Source organism: Chiloscyllium plagiosum, chromosome 17 (assembly GCF_004010195.1).
Source record: "Chiloscyllium plagiosum isolate BGI_BamShark_2017 chromosome 17, ASM401019v2, whole genome shotgun sequence".
NCBI classification, from domain to species: Eukaryota; Metazoa; Chordata; class Chondrichthyes; order Orectolobiformes; family Hemiscylliidae; genus Chiloscyllium; species Chiloscyllium plagiosum.
The window spans coordinates 28,633,367-28,653,994 of NC_057726.1; the positions used below are offsets into that span (position 1 = coordinate 28,633,367).

The window sequence follows — 20,628 nt, forward strand, 5'->3', positions numbered from 1 at the left end:
CAATGCAGCAGGTCAGGCAGCATCCAGGGAACAGGAGATTCGACGTTTCGGGCACAGGCCCTTCTTCAGAAGAAGGGCCTGTGCCCGAAACGTCGAATCTCCTGTTCCCTGGATGCTGCCTGACCTGCTGCGCTGTTCCAGCAATAAAGTTTCAACTGTCACTTGCCTTCTGACAATGATAGGGTCATGGTCAATTACAGCTCATATAGAACAAATGATGGATAGCAGTCAGGGTCGTCTGTTCAGTATCAGCAGACGCAAGGGAGCCCAGCACAGACTCAGTGGTGATAGCAGCATCGGAGGCACGTTTGTGTTCCTGTTGGCTTCTACATCCAGCGCAGATTCATGGAGGCAGCGGTCAAGGTCAGTTTGTGTCTCGTACGGGAACCAGCAGCAATGGTAACAGCAGCATTGGTGAGGTGTGCCTGAAGTGGACCCATGACAGTGGCAGAGTTCAGTTTGGGTCAATGTGGTTCCTGACAGCATTGGTGATGTCTGCGTTGGCAAGGTCCAGCAAAGCTGCAGAGTAACAAAGGCATCAGTGGAAGTGAGATTTCTCTGAAGAGTGGCAACTATCAATCCAGTGGCATGGACATGGCAATTGGGTCTTGTGCCAGGCCATCAAGCCCATGGCCTATGGCGGAGCACTTAACAAGAAGCACTGCAAAGTTGAACACATCTTATTTCTTGTTTTTGCCTTTATGTTCGATATGTGCTTTATTTTTCTGTGTGTTTTGAGGTGGCGCTGGAGGATGGCAACACTATACAACACTTTTCACTTTTTCTTGTGACAAAATACGTGTGACAATAAATAAATCAAATTTTAAAAATGTGGCAGACAGGCTAGGTGTCAAGGAAAATGTTTGATAAATTTGGGAAAGGTCTGCCAAGTTTCACTTGAGCAAAAAGCTGAGAGGATAAAGATTGACAACAGAGGTAGATGGAAAAAATACAAAAGAGGATACTTGGAGATTTGTTTGGAGTTGAATTCAGAGAGGAGGTTTCAAAAACATCCCATCCTCAATGATGGCGGAAGCCCAGCACATTAGTGTAAGAAGACATTCCTGAAACTTTGGCAACATTCATTCACCAGAAGTGCTGAGTGGATAATCTATCTCCACCTCCTCTTGAGGTCTTCGCCATTATAGATGACAGTCTTCATCCAATTTGATACATGATGTGATACCAATAAATGGCTGAAGCGTTGGATACTTATCCACTACACTGCACAATATAGTGACAGTATAACTGAAAACATTGATTCTTAAACAAGCTGCACCATGAGTCAAGTTGTTCAAGTGCCACACAAACACAGATACTTACCTGAGCCACACCTCATTTGTAGGTCACTTGTGAGCTGCATAATCTAAACAGAGCCCGATGTAATGGAACTGGTTTGTCCATTTAAGCAGGGGCTGGAGCTATTTCCAGGGTAGGTAGGAGCTGAAGACATTTTATTTAAATTATATCCTGCCATACATCTCAAAGGTTTTAAATATCAAAATTACTGTCCTTTACTCTCAATACCCCTTAGTGGAGAAGCACTGAGTCCAATCATGGCATGTTAGGAGATGGCTGGCTAGATTCAGTTAACAGCATACAATGGAAATCAGTCTGGATTAAATGAATCCATGTAAGTTTAGCACATTTCTGTGAAAGTATATTATCTACTTTTTGCATGCATAGTTTTTGCGATGGAAATCTTTAATTTCAGCTGAGTAATTGGTATCTATTCGAGGCAAAATGTTTCCACACGTGAAAAGATATAATCAGAGGAGCAAGTCATGTTTGGGTGCTCTTGTACACCTCGAGGGCCTGGTTCTGACAGTGATTTGAGCAGATTATGGGAACAGAGCACCTGTTTGGTCTTTTTGGCTGCATCTTGCTGTATAAGACTGCCTTGAGGCTGTTTTACAATTACATCTGGGAAGAGAAGTGGCTAGACATCTTTTCCACATCTGCTGATTCATTAGCTCCTGTCCGTAGTTACATTGCATGTCTGATTGCCACATCATTTGGCTTTGATTTTTCCTTTGCCACATTTATTGAGCATTGCATTACCTTAGAGGGTTCAATTTCTGTTAGCATTCTGTTGAAGATACCACTTCATTTTTGCATTATAGATGCAATGGACTTGGCTATAAAATTGGTTTGTTACCCAGAATTAAACAACATTTTGTTTCTTCTAAACGCAGCACCTGCAGAGCCTGTCATGCACACACTCTCTGATAAGATCTCTTGATTGGTTCTTATAAAGTGTAAAACTATTTTCATCATTAATCAGAAGGTCACTTTTCCCCCAGACAATTCATAAATCTCTCAAATCACAGGCATTTTGGGTATACGCGCAGGAGGTTTTTCAGTCTGTGTTCGTCCCTGACTGTGTGGTTTCTGGGTCCGGCTATATGTCGCATGCTTTATGCACAATAAAGACTTGGATGAAATGACCCCACTATACTTTAAGCTGGATGGTTCTGGCCATGATGTATTCATTTCCATGACAATATATTGACTTCAAAGAATTATAGAATTGTTGCAGCGCGGAAGGATGCCATTTGACCCATTGTCTCTCCATCGGTTCTATTAGCTAGTGCCAATCTCCTGCTGCTTTCCAATATTCTTACACACCATTTCGATCCAAACAATCACTCAATGCCCTTTTGAATATCTCAATTGAATCTACCTCCATGACATTTCCAGGAAGTGTATTCCATACTCTAACTACTCATTGTGTGAAATATAATTTTCTGACATCACCCTTGCTTTTCTTTTACAAGCAGGAACAGCTTCTCCCTATCTACTCTGTCCAGCCTGCGTATGACTTTGAAAAATTGTACTGGATCCCCTCCTAATCTTCTGTTAGGAGAACTGTCCCCACAACCTCTTCAATCTATCGTGATACCTGAAGTTTCTCATTCCTGGAATCATTCTTGTAAACCATTTCTGCACTCTCCCCAATGCATTCCCATCTTTCCAATAATATGACATCCAGAACAGTCACAGTACTCTAGCTGAGACCTAACAAATGACTTGCACAAGTTCAATATTATATCCCTGCTCTTGGGTTCTATGCTCCTATCAATGAGGCTGTGAAGACCGTGTATGTTATTTACCACTCTGGCTGCCTGTTCTCCCACCTTCAATGATCTGGGCACATATAAACCCAGATTCCTCTGCTTCTGCACCCTCTCAAAAATTTACTCCCTATTTTATATTGTCTTTCAATGTTCTTCTGACCAAAGTGTATCGCCTCACACTTGTCTGCATTGAACTCATCTGCCACCTATCCTCCCACTCCACCAACTTATCATTGCCCTTTTGGAATATGTGCTGTCTGTTCTCCTCACAGTTTACAATTCTTCTAAGTTTAGTGTCATCTGCAAACCTTGAAATTGCCCCCTGCACACCAAGATCAGTTATAGTTACTTAAATATTGGGAAAAAAAAGGGTCCCAATACTGACCATGGGGAACTCCACGCCAAACCTTCCTCCAGCCTGAAACTCACTTCTCTGGCTGTCATGTGAGACACATTTATTTTATACCCAATACATGACACACTTTCATCGACTTGAGACAACTTTGAGTTGAATAGCACTGTTGAGATCATTGTGCATACTGTTATGTACCTGCACTTGAAATGTATTGTAGTTAACAAAATGTAATTGTCTATCTTTTCAAAAGGGACTGTATGCTTTTCAATAGTGCCATCTTGTGACTCATTTTGAAAATAATTGCTGATATCGCCCTGTGGTTCCCGTTCTAGAAAATCATTGCATGCCCTTATCTTCTGAATTAGTTGAGCAAGAAAATCTGTGAAATGGTAAAAATTATAAGCAATGAAAATATGAAAATATTTTCATTGCTTATAATTTTTACCATTTCATATTTTAGCATTTCATAATGTCATGGACCATGAGTGAATCTTTAACAATATCTAGTTTTTGTGTATTCCATGAAGCAATTATCTTGATTTCATTTCCTTGTGCCCCTTGTTGCTTTACAGTTTTATGTGTCAATATTTATTCTGGAGATTATAGGCTATATTTATTCCATTTTAGTTGTGAGATGTTTGTTCATATTTCACAAATATTCATGGCTAACACATTGTCCATAACTGATCTATTGTCTATGCTATTGACCATCCACACCACTCTTCAGTAGCAGCAATGTGTACAAGATTTACTGCAGAAATTCACCAGGGCCCCTTAGACTTCCAAATCCATGATCATTACCATACAGAAGGGCACTGGCAACAGAAACATGGGAATACCATCTCCTCCCAGCCACTTTCCATCATGACAAGGAAACATATCACGATTGCTTCATTGCCACTGGATCAAAATCCTGGAACACTCAGCAGCCTTGGGTATACCTGCATCAAGTAGACTGTAGCGGGTCAAGAAAGGAACTTTCTGCCTTCTCCAGGGCAGCTATGAATGGGCAACAAGTACTGGCCCAGCCAGAGAAGCCCATACCCCTGAATGAATTTTTAAAAAATAAGTAATTACCAGAATTGTAGAATGTTCATTTTAAATCTTGAATGATGACCAGCTGTTAGTTATTAGGAAATAAATACATTATTTTTGTAAGATGGTTATTCCATTCTTCAACAAAAGTATATAATTTTTTTCTACAAGTTTACACTTTCATCCTTTTGTGATATGCTGAACAAAGATTGGAAAGTTGACACAGGCCTGCTTTGTAGAGAATTCTTGTTGCATTTAAGATACTACCTTGCAATGGATGAAAGTCAAATTCATGAAATGCTCTGTTCAGGAGAGTGCTTACGTCCTGTAACCTGGAGTGTATATGTGACCTGAACAATATCATGGATCTGGATATAAATGGAGCTTCAGTGTATTTTGACAAACAGCTTATATCATGTGTCTCTTATGAACTTGCTTGTTCTTAAGCAGCTTTTCACTAGACCACAATTTAAGCTATGAATGTAGCCTGGTGGGGAGTGGTAAGTCACTTTGAACCTGTGCATTCTCAAAGCTTTTCACATCTGGGAGGTTCCTCACCTTGTGCCCAGGTTGATTAAAAATCAATTGGTGCTATGCTCATTGTGACTACCATGATGCTAGAAGACAATCAATATGTACCAAACTATTTTCTCATTCAGCAATTCCTATGTTTCAAATGATCTCTCCTTGCAAGACCTCCCTATACTGTGTTAGCTATGCTAAACTGGATTGGGAACAGGATCTCAATGTATGAGTCTTCATATGAACATATGAAATAGGAGCAGCAGTAGACTACTTGGCCCCTCAAGGCTATCCCACCATTCAATAAGATCATGGCTCATCTGTTAGTTTTCATTCAATTTGCTTTACCATCCACCCACGATAACCTTAGATTACTGTTTGGAAGGAGAATCAGTCTACCTCCAGCTTATTAACATTCAGTGACCATGCCTCCACTGTCTTCTGAGGCAATGTTCCAAAGTCTCACAATCCATGAACAGGAAAACTTTCTCTCTCTCTCTGTCTTGAAAGGACAAAAGACTAAGTCCTATTTGTGGACGTTACCATAAGAGAAAACACTCTTGCCACACCCACCTTTCCAAGATCATGCAGGATTTCATAAAATTCAATCAAGTTATCCTTCATTCTTCTAAACTCCAATGGCAACAAGCCCAGTCTGTCAAGACTCTCCTCAAAAGTCAAACTACTCATTCTAGGAGTCAATCTAGTAAATCTCCTCTGAATTGTCTCCAATGCACTTACATTCTCCCTTGTATAAAGAAACCAAAACCACACACGATATTTGAGATATGGCCTTACCATGCCCTCTATAATTGAATATAATAACCCTACTTTTATGTTCAATTCCATTCAAAATAAAAAAAAAGCATCCCATCAGCCGCCTCCATTATGTGCTGTTCCTTCATATTAACCTTTTGTAACTCGTGTACTGGATTATCTAAATCCCTATGAATCTGAGAATTTTGCAGTTATTTTGTCAGTTTCTTTTCCCTGCTGATCATTGAATATTCTCTGATAATTTCAAATAGATCAATTTTATCAAACAACCCAGAAACTATAAAACTTTTTTAAATGATTAGGGAAAAGGAAATCTCAAAATAGGTCTTTTAAACACTAAAGAAACCATCAAACGTATTTGCTAATCACCGTGAAAACATATAGATATCTTTGCATCAGTTTTATCTTCAATATTATCAATATTAACCATATCAATCAAGATTTAATCTAGATTATTTTTTCTAGATGTTCAATTCCAGATAGCTTGTGGATTTGTAAATGGAGATTGAATATTTATGAACTCTCTATGTGAGATGTCCTTTCATCACCTAAAAATGGAGTTTCACTGCTTTTAGAAACTTTCCAGTCCACCAACCAAACCCCAGGAGCAACTGGAAAATTTTCTCTAACCTCTGTCTCATTTTCAAAAATTTAAGCTCATTTCATTGCATCATATCACTGATCCCTCATTATCTCTTTCCCTGGAGCTAGCTTTTTGAATGTCTCTTTAAATTTGTTTTTCCTGACAGTACAAAACCTTAATTGATATGCATCAAGTATTGCATTTTTAAGTCTTCCCTCTTTCAAAGGTTTCTCTTCCAAAAGGCTCGAACAAAAATCCAATGCCTTACCCACTAAAACACTTTGTAAAAATAAGAATTCCTGTTTTGTGGTTCCTCCCTCATATCTTCACCATTCTCTCAAGCAAGATCACATCCTCAGTGAAATTAGGCCCTTGGCGACGATTCTGTGTCAAATTGGTAACTGATTCATTGTCTGAACATTTAATTTCTCTTTGATCCTGTATTTTAAGCTTTTCTTCAGCCTGGTCTTATTTTCTGATTTCTTTATCTCACTGAAACTCTCCTTCCCTGTAATTTTCCTCCCTTGTTACCACTTTTCCTTTGAGGCTGTAACAGAAGCAGTTCAAATTCCATTTGCTGTGTTCTTTCAAATTTGACTGTTTATTTTTCTTTCCTTTTCTTTCTAACTGGAGTTTTTTTTAACAGTTCTCTTTTGCTATTTCAAGCTGCGAGATCGGCTGTTGAATCCTAGCCAATTCAATCTGCATTGGCCTTGGGTCAACCTTTCCTTCTTCCAATTCCCAGATGCAGTACTATTGTATGAAATGTCTTGTAACTTTATTAGCCCCTTCTTTTATCTTTAACCCCAATACTACTGCTAATTTATTGAACCGAGCTTTGGTCAGTTGGTTATTAAACCTTTGCCAATAAATCATCCCTCTCTAGACAAGTCTTTGCAAATAATAGAACCATCTAACTCTTTTTGTTTTAGATAGGGAAATTCACCATGAATTCCTGTTACCATAAACTAATATCCAGCACTCCCATCGCATTCTATGAACTCAGAATCTTGTAAAGTTATCAATTGTTTTGACCTTGTTAGAGTGCAATGACATTTTATTGTTTGTGTTTCAAATCTGACAGTTCCATTATTTACTGAAGAATGAATTGACAAAATTATTCTACATAAATATCAAAGATTATGAACAATAAATACATTTGCTTAAATACTGAGGTTAAAAATATTAAAAGAACAATGAATTCAGTTAGTTATACCCTAAATTCAGCTCCTAACATCATATTTCTGTCTACGTTCATTATATTCATACTCCTAATAAACTCAAGTCAAAAGGGTTATCAAAGACTGGGAGGATAACTGCTTGGCTCATCTACTATTTCAAAGATTTGGAGTGCTGAGATTTATTGAACCTTCCATTTACTGTCCCTGCATATCTCTTTCACTGTCCTATAGTTGCAGACTCCCATATCAACACAAACATCTCTTGCATTGCCACATCTGGTCAGATGTCTCCTGGTACTTTTTTTTAAACTCTGAAGTCCTGCATCTAACACTCTCTCTCCACCCAGTTCCTCCTCCTCCCATGCCCACCTCCCACACGCCTTCTCTTCAATGTAGAAGAATTACAGCCTATTGTGAGGAGGTATTGAAGTTAACAAGACTTTTAAACACTTTGAGTCGTCACACAAAGTTTCAACTGAACTCTGAAAAAGACTCTTTTTCTTCTGGTAGTCAGTTTGATCTAAAAGTTAAAAGTAATCTGCTTGACCACTGAATCACCCACATAATTGACTTTGTTGATCATCTTATGTCCATTGTTGATCTCCTATGCAACCTGATCACAGGTTCAATTTCTAAAATCCAACTGCTTTTTTTTTTAAAAACCATAAATAAGATCTGAGAGAATCCAAAGATAACAATATTATGTTGCTTTCCACCATGGTGCCTGGGCCATTGCTCTCTTTTGCAGTGTGTCAGTCAGCTGAAACACACTATTCTTTGGAATGGCAGGATGCAGCATTTTTCCTTCTATCTTTATTAAACATGTCTACATTTGTTATTCCTTCAAATATTCATTTTTACACAGATACCTGGACAGTTTACTGCAGAAACCATTACTTTGATCCTGTTTGTAAGCCCTTTTTTTAAACCACTGACTACATCACTCTGCCTGGCTGAACAAATCTGTTTGCAACTTTGCTGTTCTTTTTGACCTCAAGATGAACTTCCAATCATATGTCTGGCCCATCACCAACATTGCCTCCTTCCACCGTATCATCACATGACTTGACCCCCAGGCTCGGTTCTTCTGCTGCTTTTCTAGACTTGAGAACTGTGAGCATTTGCCTGTTCTGCCATTCATATTGTTTCAGCTGCCAAGATCTTAAGCTCTGAAGTTCCATTCTAAATCTCTACCCCTCTTATTCCTCCTTTAAGACGCTTCTTGGAATAACTATATCGACAAAGCTTTTGTTAATTGCCTTAGTATGTGACTCAGTGTAAAATTGTGTTTTATAATGTTTCGGTTTTATACAATGCTTTTATGGATATATATTTTACAACCCATATCTACATCTCTAAATAGGTTGTTTAACTTATAGCATCTAATCAGTTGTCATAATTTATATCCTTTTTTTTACAGGTTATTTGGCCTAAAGGATATTATCCATTCAAACTGTACAAATCCTCATGAGCTGGTACTCAATGTGAATCATGCATGGCCTGCTTATGCAAATCCTGCAATCCTTCTTTTACTCTACTATATAATAGCATCCCTCCTGAAGCTGAAAAGAAAGGTACCTCATCAGACAGTAAGTGGAATTCTTTATCTAACATACCAGCATTATGCATTGGCAGTCTAACAATAGCAGTTGAATATGAATTGTTCTTTGCTCCAAGTTTAATTAGTTCTTTTTGAATTTAAGTTAAAGAAATTCTGCTGGAAATAGCCCTAATTTTGTGAGGAATTTAATATGACAAATGTGTTTGAATTGTTAGTTCCTGGGGTTTCAAAGTTAAACTTGTGTTTGCACAATATACTGTGATTAATTTCTTGGAAAGCAATAGTTGTCTGAGGATAATGCAGAACAAGAAAATCCTAAGTTACTATGCTGAGTTGACATGGGTGTTGAGGGGAGCTGGAGAATAAATCAGGACAGGTTCCTGATGGTTTATAGTTAACTAGTTCCCTAGGTGATGCTACGTTATGCAAACTAGACAGGAGAGTTGGATGACATTTCTGGGGCTGACATTTATAAAATTGGATTTTGACATTGATCTTTCATCATGTGCCCAGTCCCAGGTCAGTAAAACAACCATGTTTGTGCAAGGCTTTTGTTGGAAAGACTGTTCCATTAAAATATAAACAGAGTAATAGAAGATGTTGTTGTTAATGCTTTCAAATGACAATTAGTGATGATCTGCTCACTGAGGCTCAGTTTGGGTTCCATCAGGGCCATTCAGCTCCTGATCTCATGACAGTTTTCATCCAATCATGGACAAAATAACTGAATTTTAGAGGTGAGGTGAGAAAGACATCAAGGTAGCATTTGACTGAATGGAACATTGAGGAACCCTGGCAGAATTAAAGTCAATGGAAATTGGGGAAATCTTTCCCTTTGTTGATGTCATACTTGACACAAAGGGGAGATATTGTGATTTATCAAAGTCAATCATATAAGTTTCAGGATATCACTGTAGGAGTTCCTTAGGGTTACTTCCTAGGCCCAATCATCTTCAGCTGCTTCATCAAAGACTTTTACTGCATCATTAGGTTAGAAGTGTAGATGCTCACTGACAGTTGCACAATGTCCAGCACCATTTGTAACTCCTCAGGTCTAGTAACAATCATATCCATACGCAACAAGTCCTGGACAACATTCAGACTTGGTGTGATTTTTGGCGAATAATATCTGTGCCACATGTATGCCTGATTTATCAAATAAGTACTTACCCGTCTCCTCTTGCCATTCAATGACATTACAATCACTGAGTTTCTCACTATCAACAATCTGGGAGATACAGTTGACTTAAAAACTGAACTGGAGCCACCACATAAACACTGTGGCTACAACAAGGTAAAAACAATGACTGCAGATGCTGGAAACCAGATTCTGGATCAGTGGTGCTGGAAGAGCACAGCAATTCAGGCAGCATCCGAGGACAGGCAAAATCGACGTTTCGGGCAAAAGCCCTTCATCAGGAATAAATTTGGGGGCTTTTGCCCGAAACGTCGATTTTGCCTGTCCTCGGATGCTGCCTGAATTGCTGTGCTCTTCCAGCACCACTGATCCAGAAACTGTGGCTACAACAGCAGAATTGAGATTCCGAATTTTGTGATTTGCAAAGCATCTCCTGATTTCCCCAAAGCCTGTCCGTCATCTACAAGGCACAAGTGAGGAGTGTGATGGAATACTCCCCACTGGCCTGGATGAGTGCAGCTCCAACAACACTCGAAGCTTTCTGACTGACACCTCACTTAACACCTTCAGCATTCAGTCCTTTACCACAAACGAGGTAACAGCAGTGTGTACCATCTACAAGATACACTGCAGCAACTCCTCATAGCTCCTTCAATAGCTCCATCCAAACCTGTTACCTCTTCCAGTTAGACGGCCAAAATCAAGAGATACATAGGAACAACACTACATGCAAGTTACTCTCCAAGCTATAGACCGTTCTGCCTTGGAAATATATCACTGTTTCTTCAATGTCACCGGATCAAAATCCAAGAATTCCCTTCTTAACAGTACTGATATATACCTATGCCAAATAGATTGCAATGGTTCAAGATGGCAACTCATCACCACCTTCTCAAGATAATTAAGATAGACAATAAATTTTGGTCTTGCTAAAGATGGCCACACCTTTATAAAGAATTTTTTTAAAAACCTGTTTTGTTGCGAGCAGCAAATGAGGACAGGACATGGGCTCGATCCCCTCTCTGTTGTTTTCATTTTTAATTGAAAAACATTCCCTATTACTAAAGGAGGTTTGTGCAGTCAGTAATTAGTAAACAAGGTCATCTGCAAAACTCTCGGCAAATTTTTAATTTACACTTTTTAAAAATTCTGGCAGCAGCCCTCAAAAACTTGAATATTTTTGTCCTGTGGTGCAATGTATTGGGATCATAAACACTGTTCCTACTGACTAATGACGTTGGAATGCTTTAAACTTCGCTGATTCATTTTTCTTTTGCATGAATGGGATGCATGGTCTTGATGCAACATGCAGTTTTCAAATGGTCTCTTTGTACTGCAGCACCACGCCCTGAAGAAGCAAACTTTGTTGTTTGTGCACATTAGTTCAATCAATTATATTCTTGTTCATGCCTGCAAAAACGGTGGTGGCTCTTTTTAAAAACTCAGCCGTGACAAAACTGGGAAGATACATACAGCACAATAAATTCTCCCTTTGACCCTTGCCTCCACCCTGCTCACCACAGCCCACAAACAGGATTATTCTTGCAAGATTTATGAGAAGATATTTTGGGAACAAGAGAAGTCTATTTGGATCAACAGCTTTACTGTACTTAAAAATAGAAAGAGCTTGTTTTGCTCATGATTCAGGAAAATGCATTTTTATCAAGGGAGGATGGGGGTCAAGCAAGGATCATGAAGAATTTATCAAATTGACCTGTGAAAATGGGAGTGTCACAGCAATTGTTGTGCAATATTTCATTGTGTCTCTTCTCGTTCAATCGAATTTTATGTCAAATTGAGTTCAAGTTGTTACAGGACCCACTTAAAACAGAAGCAGCTGATGGATACCTATTTTAAAACTGTACTGGAAGTACCTAGCAGGTCAGGCAGCATCTGTGAGGAGAGCAAGAATGTTAACGTTGCCGAATTGTGACTTTTCATCAGAATGGGGAGAAAGATGAAATGTAATAGGTTTTTAGTAAGTGAATGAAAGGAGTCGGGAAGGGAGAATAGAAAAGAAAGTTTATAATAGGTTGCTAATACTAATTTGAAGTTAATTTTCATAGATTATACCAAACATAAATCACGTTTTATTCTAGTAGAGTCATTCAGCATTTATTACAGCCCACCACGCCTATGCTGACCAAAAATCACTCAACTACCCGAATCTCATTTACCTGCTCTTGGTCGATAGCCTACTATGTCTGGCATTTTAAGTACTCATCCAGATGCATCTTCAATGTTTGAGAGTACCTATCACTATCACCCTCTCAAGCAGCATATTTTATGTTTCTACCACTCTCTGGGTGGAAAAAAATGTTTCCTCAGATCTCCTCTACCCAACTTACCCCTCACCTTAAACCTTTGTCCTATGGCGTAAAACATGTCTGCCATGGGGAAAATATTCTATTTCAGGAGTAAATTTCTTTGGACTTAAAAACACCTTTTCCTAGTGAATGAAATTTCCAGTGCAACCACTTCCATGTGAACTACTCTCTTTGATTCTGGGCACCTCTAACAGCAGCTTGTGGTCAGTTATTTCCCAGAAGTACAAGTGTTGATTACTGTTTAAAAAGAATACTCAAGTGTTCTGATAACTTGATTTTATATGCAAAAGTATATTTTATTACTCTGCAAGGGACATGATAGACTGTGAACAATGAACTGGCTCAGAAATCCAGAAGTCCATCTGTAAGTGAGTAACCCCTTAAAGACAGTACCTGGCATTACTTAGAGTAGTACTGTTATCTTGAGTAAATTTGCCATTCACACTGAAAGAGTGGGAAGGAAAGGAGGAGTTAATAGATGCCTGGGTTTTAAAAAGAAAGCAGTGAACTCCACTGTTGCTAGTGAAATGAGGCCCCTGCTCCAGAATACAGACAAGTAAAAGAGATATGGGAACAGTAACTCTCAATACATTTCCCCTAAACCACCCACAAACCCAAATTGTTTGTCTGCAGTTGACCAGCCATTCTCCATCAGCACGGAGACCTCATTGAACAAATGATGTGGAGGTGCTGGTGTTGGACTAGAGTGGACAAAGTTAAAAATCACACGACACCAGGTTATAGTCCAACAGGACTATTTGGAGGCACTAGCTTTTGAAGTGCTGCTTCTCTAACTAACCAATGAAGAAGCAGCATTTTGAAAGCTAGTGATTCGAAATAAACCTGTTGGACTATAACCTGGTGTTGTGTGATGTTTATCATTGAACAAATGCGGACATCGTCAGTGCATCAACTCTCCTTTCCACATTCTGCTGATAGCTGTCATTCCTCAATAGGTTTGTAAAGTAAATGACAACTATTGATTTGTATGAGCATCTATACTTTTGAATATTTTCAGAATGATGGAAAACAGAAAAATGGAGAAGAAGTTGAACTAACAAACATGGAGCCTTGGTCAATGAAACAGGATGAATCTGAAGATGAAGCTAAAGTAAGTAATGCCAAGCACAAATTCAATAAAAGTATCATTAAATAGAAATCAGAAATAGATGTGATCCTTTAATGTGTTATCCAGTGGCTATCTTCACATGTTGATAACCACTCCAAATAGGTGAAAAGTCAGTACACCCCAGAAATTCGCCCATCAAGTGTGTTCCACCATTCAATCGTGGCTGATATATTTCTCAATGCCATTCCCCTGCCTTCTCTCCATAACCCCTGAACCCCTTGCTAATCAAGAACCTATCTATCTCTGTCTTAAACACACTCCATAGTCTCCACAGCCCTCTGCAGCAACGTGTTCCACAGATTCACCACTCACCGGCTAAAGAAATTCCTCCTTGTATCAGTTCGAAAGATCATCCCTTCACTTTGAGGCTGTGCCCTCAAACCCTAGTCTCTCCTACTAGTGGAAACATTTTCTACATGTCCACTCTGTCTGAGCTTATGAGGATTCTGCAAGTTTCAATGAGATCCCCTCCCCCTCCCCCACTCATCCTTTTAAACTCCATCTACTACAGACTCAGAGTCCTCAACCACTCATGACAAGCCCTGCATTTCTGGGATCATTATTGTAAACCTCCTCTGAACCCCCTCCAATGCTAGCACATCCTTCTTTAGACATAGAGCCCAGACTGATCTCAATATTCCAAACTCGATTTGACCAGAGCCTTTTACAGCCTGAGCTGTACGTCCCTGCTGTTGTATTCTAGGCATCTTGAAACAAATGGTAACATTTCATTTATCTTCCTAACTGCCAACTGAACCTGCATGTTAACCTTATGAGAATCCTGAACTAGGACTCCCAAGCCTAACCCTATTTGAAAAATAATCTATGCCTGTATTCTTGCTACCACAGTGTATAACCGCACACTTGCCCACGTTGTATTCCATCTGTCACTTCTTTGCCCTCTACCCTAGTCTTTCCAAGTTTTTCTGCAGCGTCCCCACTTTCTCAACATTATCTCTCCCTCCATTTATGTTGTGTCATCTGCAAACTTAGCAACAATGCCCTCAGTTCCTTCTTCCAGATTGTTAATTTATAATGAAAATAATTATGGTCCCAACGCTGATCTCTGCAGAATTTCACTAGTCAATGACTGCCACCCTGAAAAAGACCTTTATGCCCACTCTCTACCTTCTACCAGTCAGCCACTCTCCTTGCCCCTAACAGAATGGGATCTTATCTCATTTAGCAGCCTCCTGTGTGACATCTTCTAAAAGGCCTTCTGGAAATCCAAATAGATCACATTCACTGGCTGTCCTTTATTTAACTTGCTCAATACTTCCTTGAAGAATTCCATCAGAATTGTCAGACATGATCTTCCCTTGACGAAGCTGTGCTGACTCAGCCCTATTTTAACCATGCATTTCCGAGTACTCTGCAATATCATCCTTCATAATGAGCTATTTAAAAAGAACTTATTAATGAATGAGATCAAGCTAACCAGCCTATACTTCCTGTCTTCTGTCTCCCTTCCTCCTTAAACAGAGGTTTACATTTGCAGTACTCTGGCATCCACCCTGACTCCAGTGATTCCTGTAAGGTCACTCATGCCTCCACAACATCCTCAGCTATCTCCTTCAGAACTCTGGGGTGCATTCCATCTGGTCCAGGTGATTTATTCATCTTCAGACCTTTCATTCCCTTCACCTTCTCCTTAGTGATGGCCCTACATTCCCTTCTGCTGCTTGAATGTTTTTAAATTCAAGTTTGCTACTGCTACACTGTGAAAATTAGTGCAAAGTACCTATTCCATTCCTCCAGTACTTCTTTGTTCCCCATAACAACTTCTGCAGCTTCATTTTCCAGTGGTCAAATGTCTACTCTTGCCTTTCTCTTACCTTTTTATATATCTAAAAAAAAACTGTTTTAAATTACTAGCTGCTTGCCTTCATTTTTCACCTTCTCCCTCCTTATGTTTTAAAGCTTCCCAGTCCTTTGGCTTTCCATTAATCTTCATGACATTATATGCAACTGGGATTTAATGGCAGATTTTTGCTGATCAAATCTTGGATGTCTGGACTTTTTATTGTTGCGCAATGCAGTCACCCAATTATTGTAATCCGAGGGCATCCATTTCCTTAAAGTGAGGAAAAAGTCGGATTTTTGTTGAATGTTTTGGCCAAATGCAGAATCCAGCATTTGTTGCAATAATGCATCTCATAATCTGTATAGAAATGAACATAGTCATGTTTAGTGAAGGGCTGGTGTCTGTGCATATAATAAAAAAAACTTTATCATGACCAAATGACTAAGAAAAATCAATAATATATTTTGTGAGTTGTAATTTTAAATTACCTCTGCTTTAAATCTGGCTTCATAGCCAATTACTCGTCAAGGTGTGGGCATGCACCTTCCTTCCAGACCTCTGCCTCTTGCAAATATCTGAAAGCATCCTCTAATTTTTGTAAAATTAAACATTGCAGTGGGTGAAAGTCCACTGACTTGAAACATGAATTCTCTTTTTCTCTTGCTCTTCCTCTCTCTCTTTCTCTCCACACATACTACCCATATAAGGGTATTCCTCATATTTCTGTTTATAGCTGTGATTGTTGTAATTTTATTTTGCCCTCCCTGCGTGAAATATGCCCTGTTTATGTTTGGCACCTCCTCTGGCTGAGTTCCAGAGTTTAAAATGTTGAGAATCTTAGTATGTGAAAATATTTTGCTGGTTAATACTATAGTGTGTGCAAATTCTCCAATATGGTGCTTAAAAACAACCCTCACTGATTACTGACCTAAACTCTTAATGATGTTTTCCAGCCCATGCTGCAACCTGCCAATGGCGATCATGACGAAGGAGACAATTACTCACTACATATCATTAGCGGATCAAGCCAACCAGATGCAGCTGAATCTTGTAAGTTCACATTTGACGTAGACCACTTGTGATGCTGGCATGACAATTGTGGCCAATTAATGCAATCAAAACAAAGCATTTAGCACTAGTGAAGGCTGCTGCGTTTTTTTTTCTAGCTGGTCAATATATTTTTAAAGAATCTATTATTAATGTAAGTATAGAATACAGAAATGAGATTAGCTGAAGAATGCATTCCTTGATTCCGGTGAAAATAACGAAGGGTGCAGATGACCCCAAGTCAAGGTGCTTCAGGCAGTTAGCATTGCCAGGGGATCATAACAGCAGAAAGACTTGAGACTGCAATGCTGCTGTTGGCAGCACATTTGTAAATGTAATGCAACTTGGTCACAAACCAAAGGCAATCTCTGAAACTGGACAATTTCCACCAGCAAGGAAACCACTTAGAAAACCAGGTGAGCAAACTCAGGCATTGCTCATGAGAAATCAGCACCACTGATCAGGACACTGCAGCTGCATGCTGAACAATCGGTTTCTAAAGCAAATGGACTTTTCACAATTTGAGAATGGCATATGATCTCAAGGAGAGCAGATAATGTTTAAAGTAGACTCAGAAACTTCATTGGAGGAGACAAATTGACATTGGTGCATAGGAAGAACTTGCTACAAACTGCATCAAATGACAGGGCCTCATCCAACAAGCCAAAATACTGACTCTATACATAATACATAAACCTTGCTGAAGATATGCAATGGAAGTGTGTCAAGAGAGACAGATGAATCCTGGCTCAAATCTAACCTTACCCTTCCCTAAGGGCTCACTCTTCTCTCTGCTCAGAGGCTTTGGGATTCGCACATTGAGGACAGACAAATTAGGCTGGGCAATTTCATCATTGTTTTGAGGGACTATCTGTGATGACTAGGTTTAGATGTGTACTGATGCTACATATTAGATTACGTTATGATTAGATTAGATTACTTACAGTGTGGAAACAGGCCCTTCGGTCCAACAAGTCCACACCGACCCTCCGAAGAGCAAACCACTCATACCCATTCCCCTACATTTACCCCTTCACCTAACACTACGGGCAATTTACCATGGTCAATTCACCTAACCTGCACATTTTTGGACTGTAGAAGGAAACCGGAGCACCCGGAGGAAACCCACGTAGACACGGGGAGAATGTGCAAACTCCACACAGAGAGTTGCCTGAGGCAGGAATTGAACCCGGGTTCTGACGCTGTGAGGCAGCAGTGCTAACCACTATGTTAGTACACAAGCAGAAAGAATATCTACATGCACTGCACCTCTCTCAACTCAACAAAATAGGTGATAACTATTCCCTGGTTAATTTGTCAGGGCAGTGCCTGGACTAATCAGAGTCAAACTGCCTGGTTTAAAATTTAACAGAGGCTGGCTGTTAACTGTCAATCAGCATTAATGTATACATTACCCATAGCAACATCGCATGAAAATTGGTGGAGTTGTAGTTGATGAAGGTGTTAAAAGGATACAGCAGGATACAGACCAGCTGGAAAGTTGGATGGAAAAATAGTAGTTGGAATTTAATCTAGTCAGGTGTGAAATAATGTATTTTGGGAGGTCAAATGCAAGAGGAAAGTATATAGTAAATCGCAGGATTCTTAGCAGCGTTGATATACAGAGGGATCTTGAGGTGCAAGTGTATGGCTTCTTGAAAGCGGCAACATAAGTGGATAAGGTGGCAAAAAAGGCATACACATGTTTGCCTTCCGTCAGAGCATTGAGTGAAAAAGTTGGCAAGTTATGTTGCAACTGTATTAAACTTTAGTTACGCCACATTTGGAATGTTGTGTGCAGTTCTGGTCATCATATTAAAGGAAAGATATGGAACCTTTGGAGAGGGTGAAGAAAAAAACTGGCAGATTGTTGCCTAGATTGGAGTGCATTAGGTACAAGGAAATGTTAGACAAACTTGAATTGTTTTTGCTGAAGGGTTGGAGGCTGAGGGGTGACCAAGTTGACGTAAAAAAATTATAAGAGGTATGGATAGGATTGATAGTCGAAGTCTTTTTCACGGAATCAAAATGTCAAACACCAGGTTTAAGGTAAAAGGGAAAAAGTTTAAAATGAGATGTGCAATGGAAGTTTTTACACAGAGGGTGGTAGGTGCCTGGAATACACTGCCGGGGAGGTGATCGAAGCAGAGAGGCGCAAGTGAGGACTGCAGATGCTGGAGATCAGTCAAGATTAGAGTGGTGTTGGAAAAGCACAGCAGGTCAGGCAAAAGCCCTTCATCAGGAATGAGGGAATAGAAGCAGTTAGAAGATAGCAGATTCCTGATAGAAGCAGAGAATCTAGCAATGGACTTGATGGGCCGAATGGCCTTACTTCCACTCCTATGTCTTATGGTCAAAAAGGCACTTCAACACATGACCAGGGAGAGAATAGAGTACAGACCACATGCAGGCAGATTGGATTAGTTTAGTGTGGCAACATGGGTTGGCACAGACATGTTGGGCCAAAGGGCCTGTTCCAGCGCTGTACTGTTCTATGTTCTTTGTGACACCTGTAGCAATCAGATTCCACTCATCAACCAATCAGCACTCTCCGAATGCAGTATAGATGTAGGATTTTGACAAAATGTGTCTTTTATCAGATATACTTTTTGTACATTTCTAAGTCAAATATAAATTTCAGGGAACAGAACTGAAAGCACAGCAAAAGGAGAAGAAGCCAATAGTGGGAGAAGGTGAGCTGCCATAGTGTTGGCAGTCGCTCCTGTCACCTCCTGGATAGTGAGCCTGCCCACAGTGGTTTCATGAACCTGATGGTACAAACCAAACCACAGTTTCAGGTCTCAACCTAAAAAAAAAGCTGTTAGTCCTGTATTTTGAATCAAAATTCAATCTTTACTTTTTTGTAATTTTGATTCCTGCTCTGATAAATGAAAGTAATTCTTTCAAAAGGATCCATTGTGCTTAATGGAATGAGCACAAGTCTTCTACAGATGAATATTTATGACGCATTCCAAAAAAAATTGGAAACATTTCCAAAATGAATGTTATCCAGACAGTAATGATTTTTCCAGTATTCACTTTCCATCATTTAAATGCCACCACTGAATTGCATTCCCTTTGAAAAATAGTCACTTTAGACTACAATGATTTTTGTTAAATCTTTTCTATCACACATATTTATTGTGATTATTAGCTGATTACTTAAATTTTGCATGTTTTCTGTTTTTGATATTTTATTTATTTAATCCACAATTGTTAAGTTGGAATTTATTTGCTGGAATTGACATAATTATCCATAGTATTCCAGTAATTTATGTGACCAGTTGATGGAAGTGTTAAGTGGTTCCTGGAAAATCAGAGGCATTGTTTGTGAATTAAAAATCACACAACACCAGGTTATAGTCCAACAGGTTTAATTGGAAGCACTAGCTTTCAGAGCCCTGCTCCTTCATCAGGCGGTTGTGAAATACACAATTGTAAGACACAGAATTTATAGCAAAAGTTTACAGTGTAATGTAACTGAAATTAAACATTGAAAAATACTTTGATTGTTTGTTAAGTCTCTCATTTATTGGACTGACCATGATAGATTCATTTCTTTCATATGTAAATCACAAAACATTTTTAAAAGTTACATTCTCAGGTTAATTGTAACAATTAGTGTCAGCTCAGATAAGATGTTAAGATGTCGAAGGTGTTAGCCCCCTGTGTTCCCTGTCTGTGCCATAATGTTTAGACTGATTCTAATCTAAAAAGTGAGTTAACAGAAATGCAGAATTTAAGTAGCAGTTTATCAAAACCATTACTGATTGACAAGCAGTGTACTTTCTAGAAATGGGGGATGACCATGGATCAAGAATTATTTTTCATCACTTTTTCTACAATTTGCCTGAATTGTTTACTTGTGTAGTTTAAATAAATTGAATTTAAACTAAAAGAATCTTCACATATTTGTTTTTCTTTTTCTGTTGCAGTCAGTGACAATACCACATCCAAACCTAGAAAGTCTCAGTCACCACTCTGTGACGTGGGACATCTCATCATGCAACAAAGCTACATCTGTGCACTGATTGTCATGATGGTAAGCAAAACCTGGTTCTTTCTGCTATTTTGACTGTGGCATTGCTGAGC

At 39.2% G+C, this 20,628-nt stretch overlaps 1 protein-coding gene across 1 annotated transcript in view; it reads left to right on the forward strand.

Moving 5' to 3' along the window:
- The window catches only part of piezo1 (piezo-type mechanosensitive ion channel component 1), a 263,867-nt gene that overhangs the window by 128,363 nt on the left and 114,876 nt on the right, over window positions 1-20,628 (forward strand). The window contains exons 9-12 of the mRNA XM_043707516.1: window positions 8,951-9,119; window positions 13,575-13,667; window positions 16,443-16,539; window positions 20,472-20,578. Of these exons, the coding sequence (XP_043563451.1) occupies window positions 8,951-9,119; window positions 13,575-13,667; window positions 16,443-16,539; window positions 20,472-20,578 (466 nt within the window). The remainder of the gene's footprint in view (window positions 1-8,950; window positions 9,120-13,574; window positions 13,668-16,442; window positions 16,540-20,471; window positions 20,579-20,628) is intronic.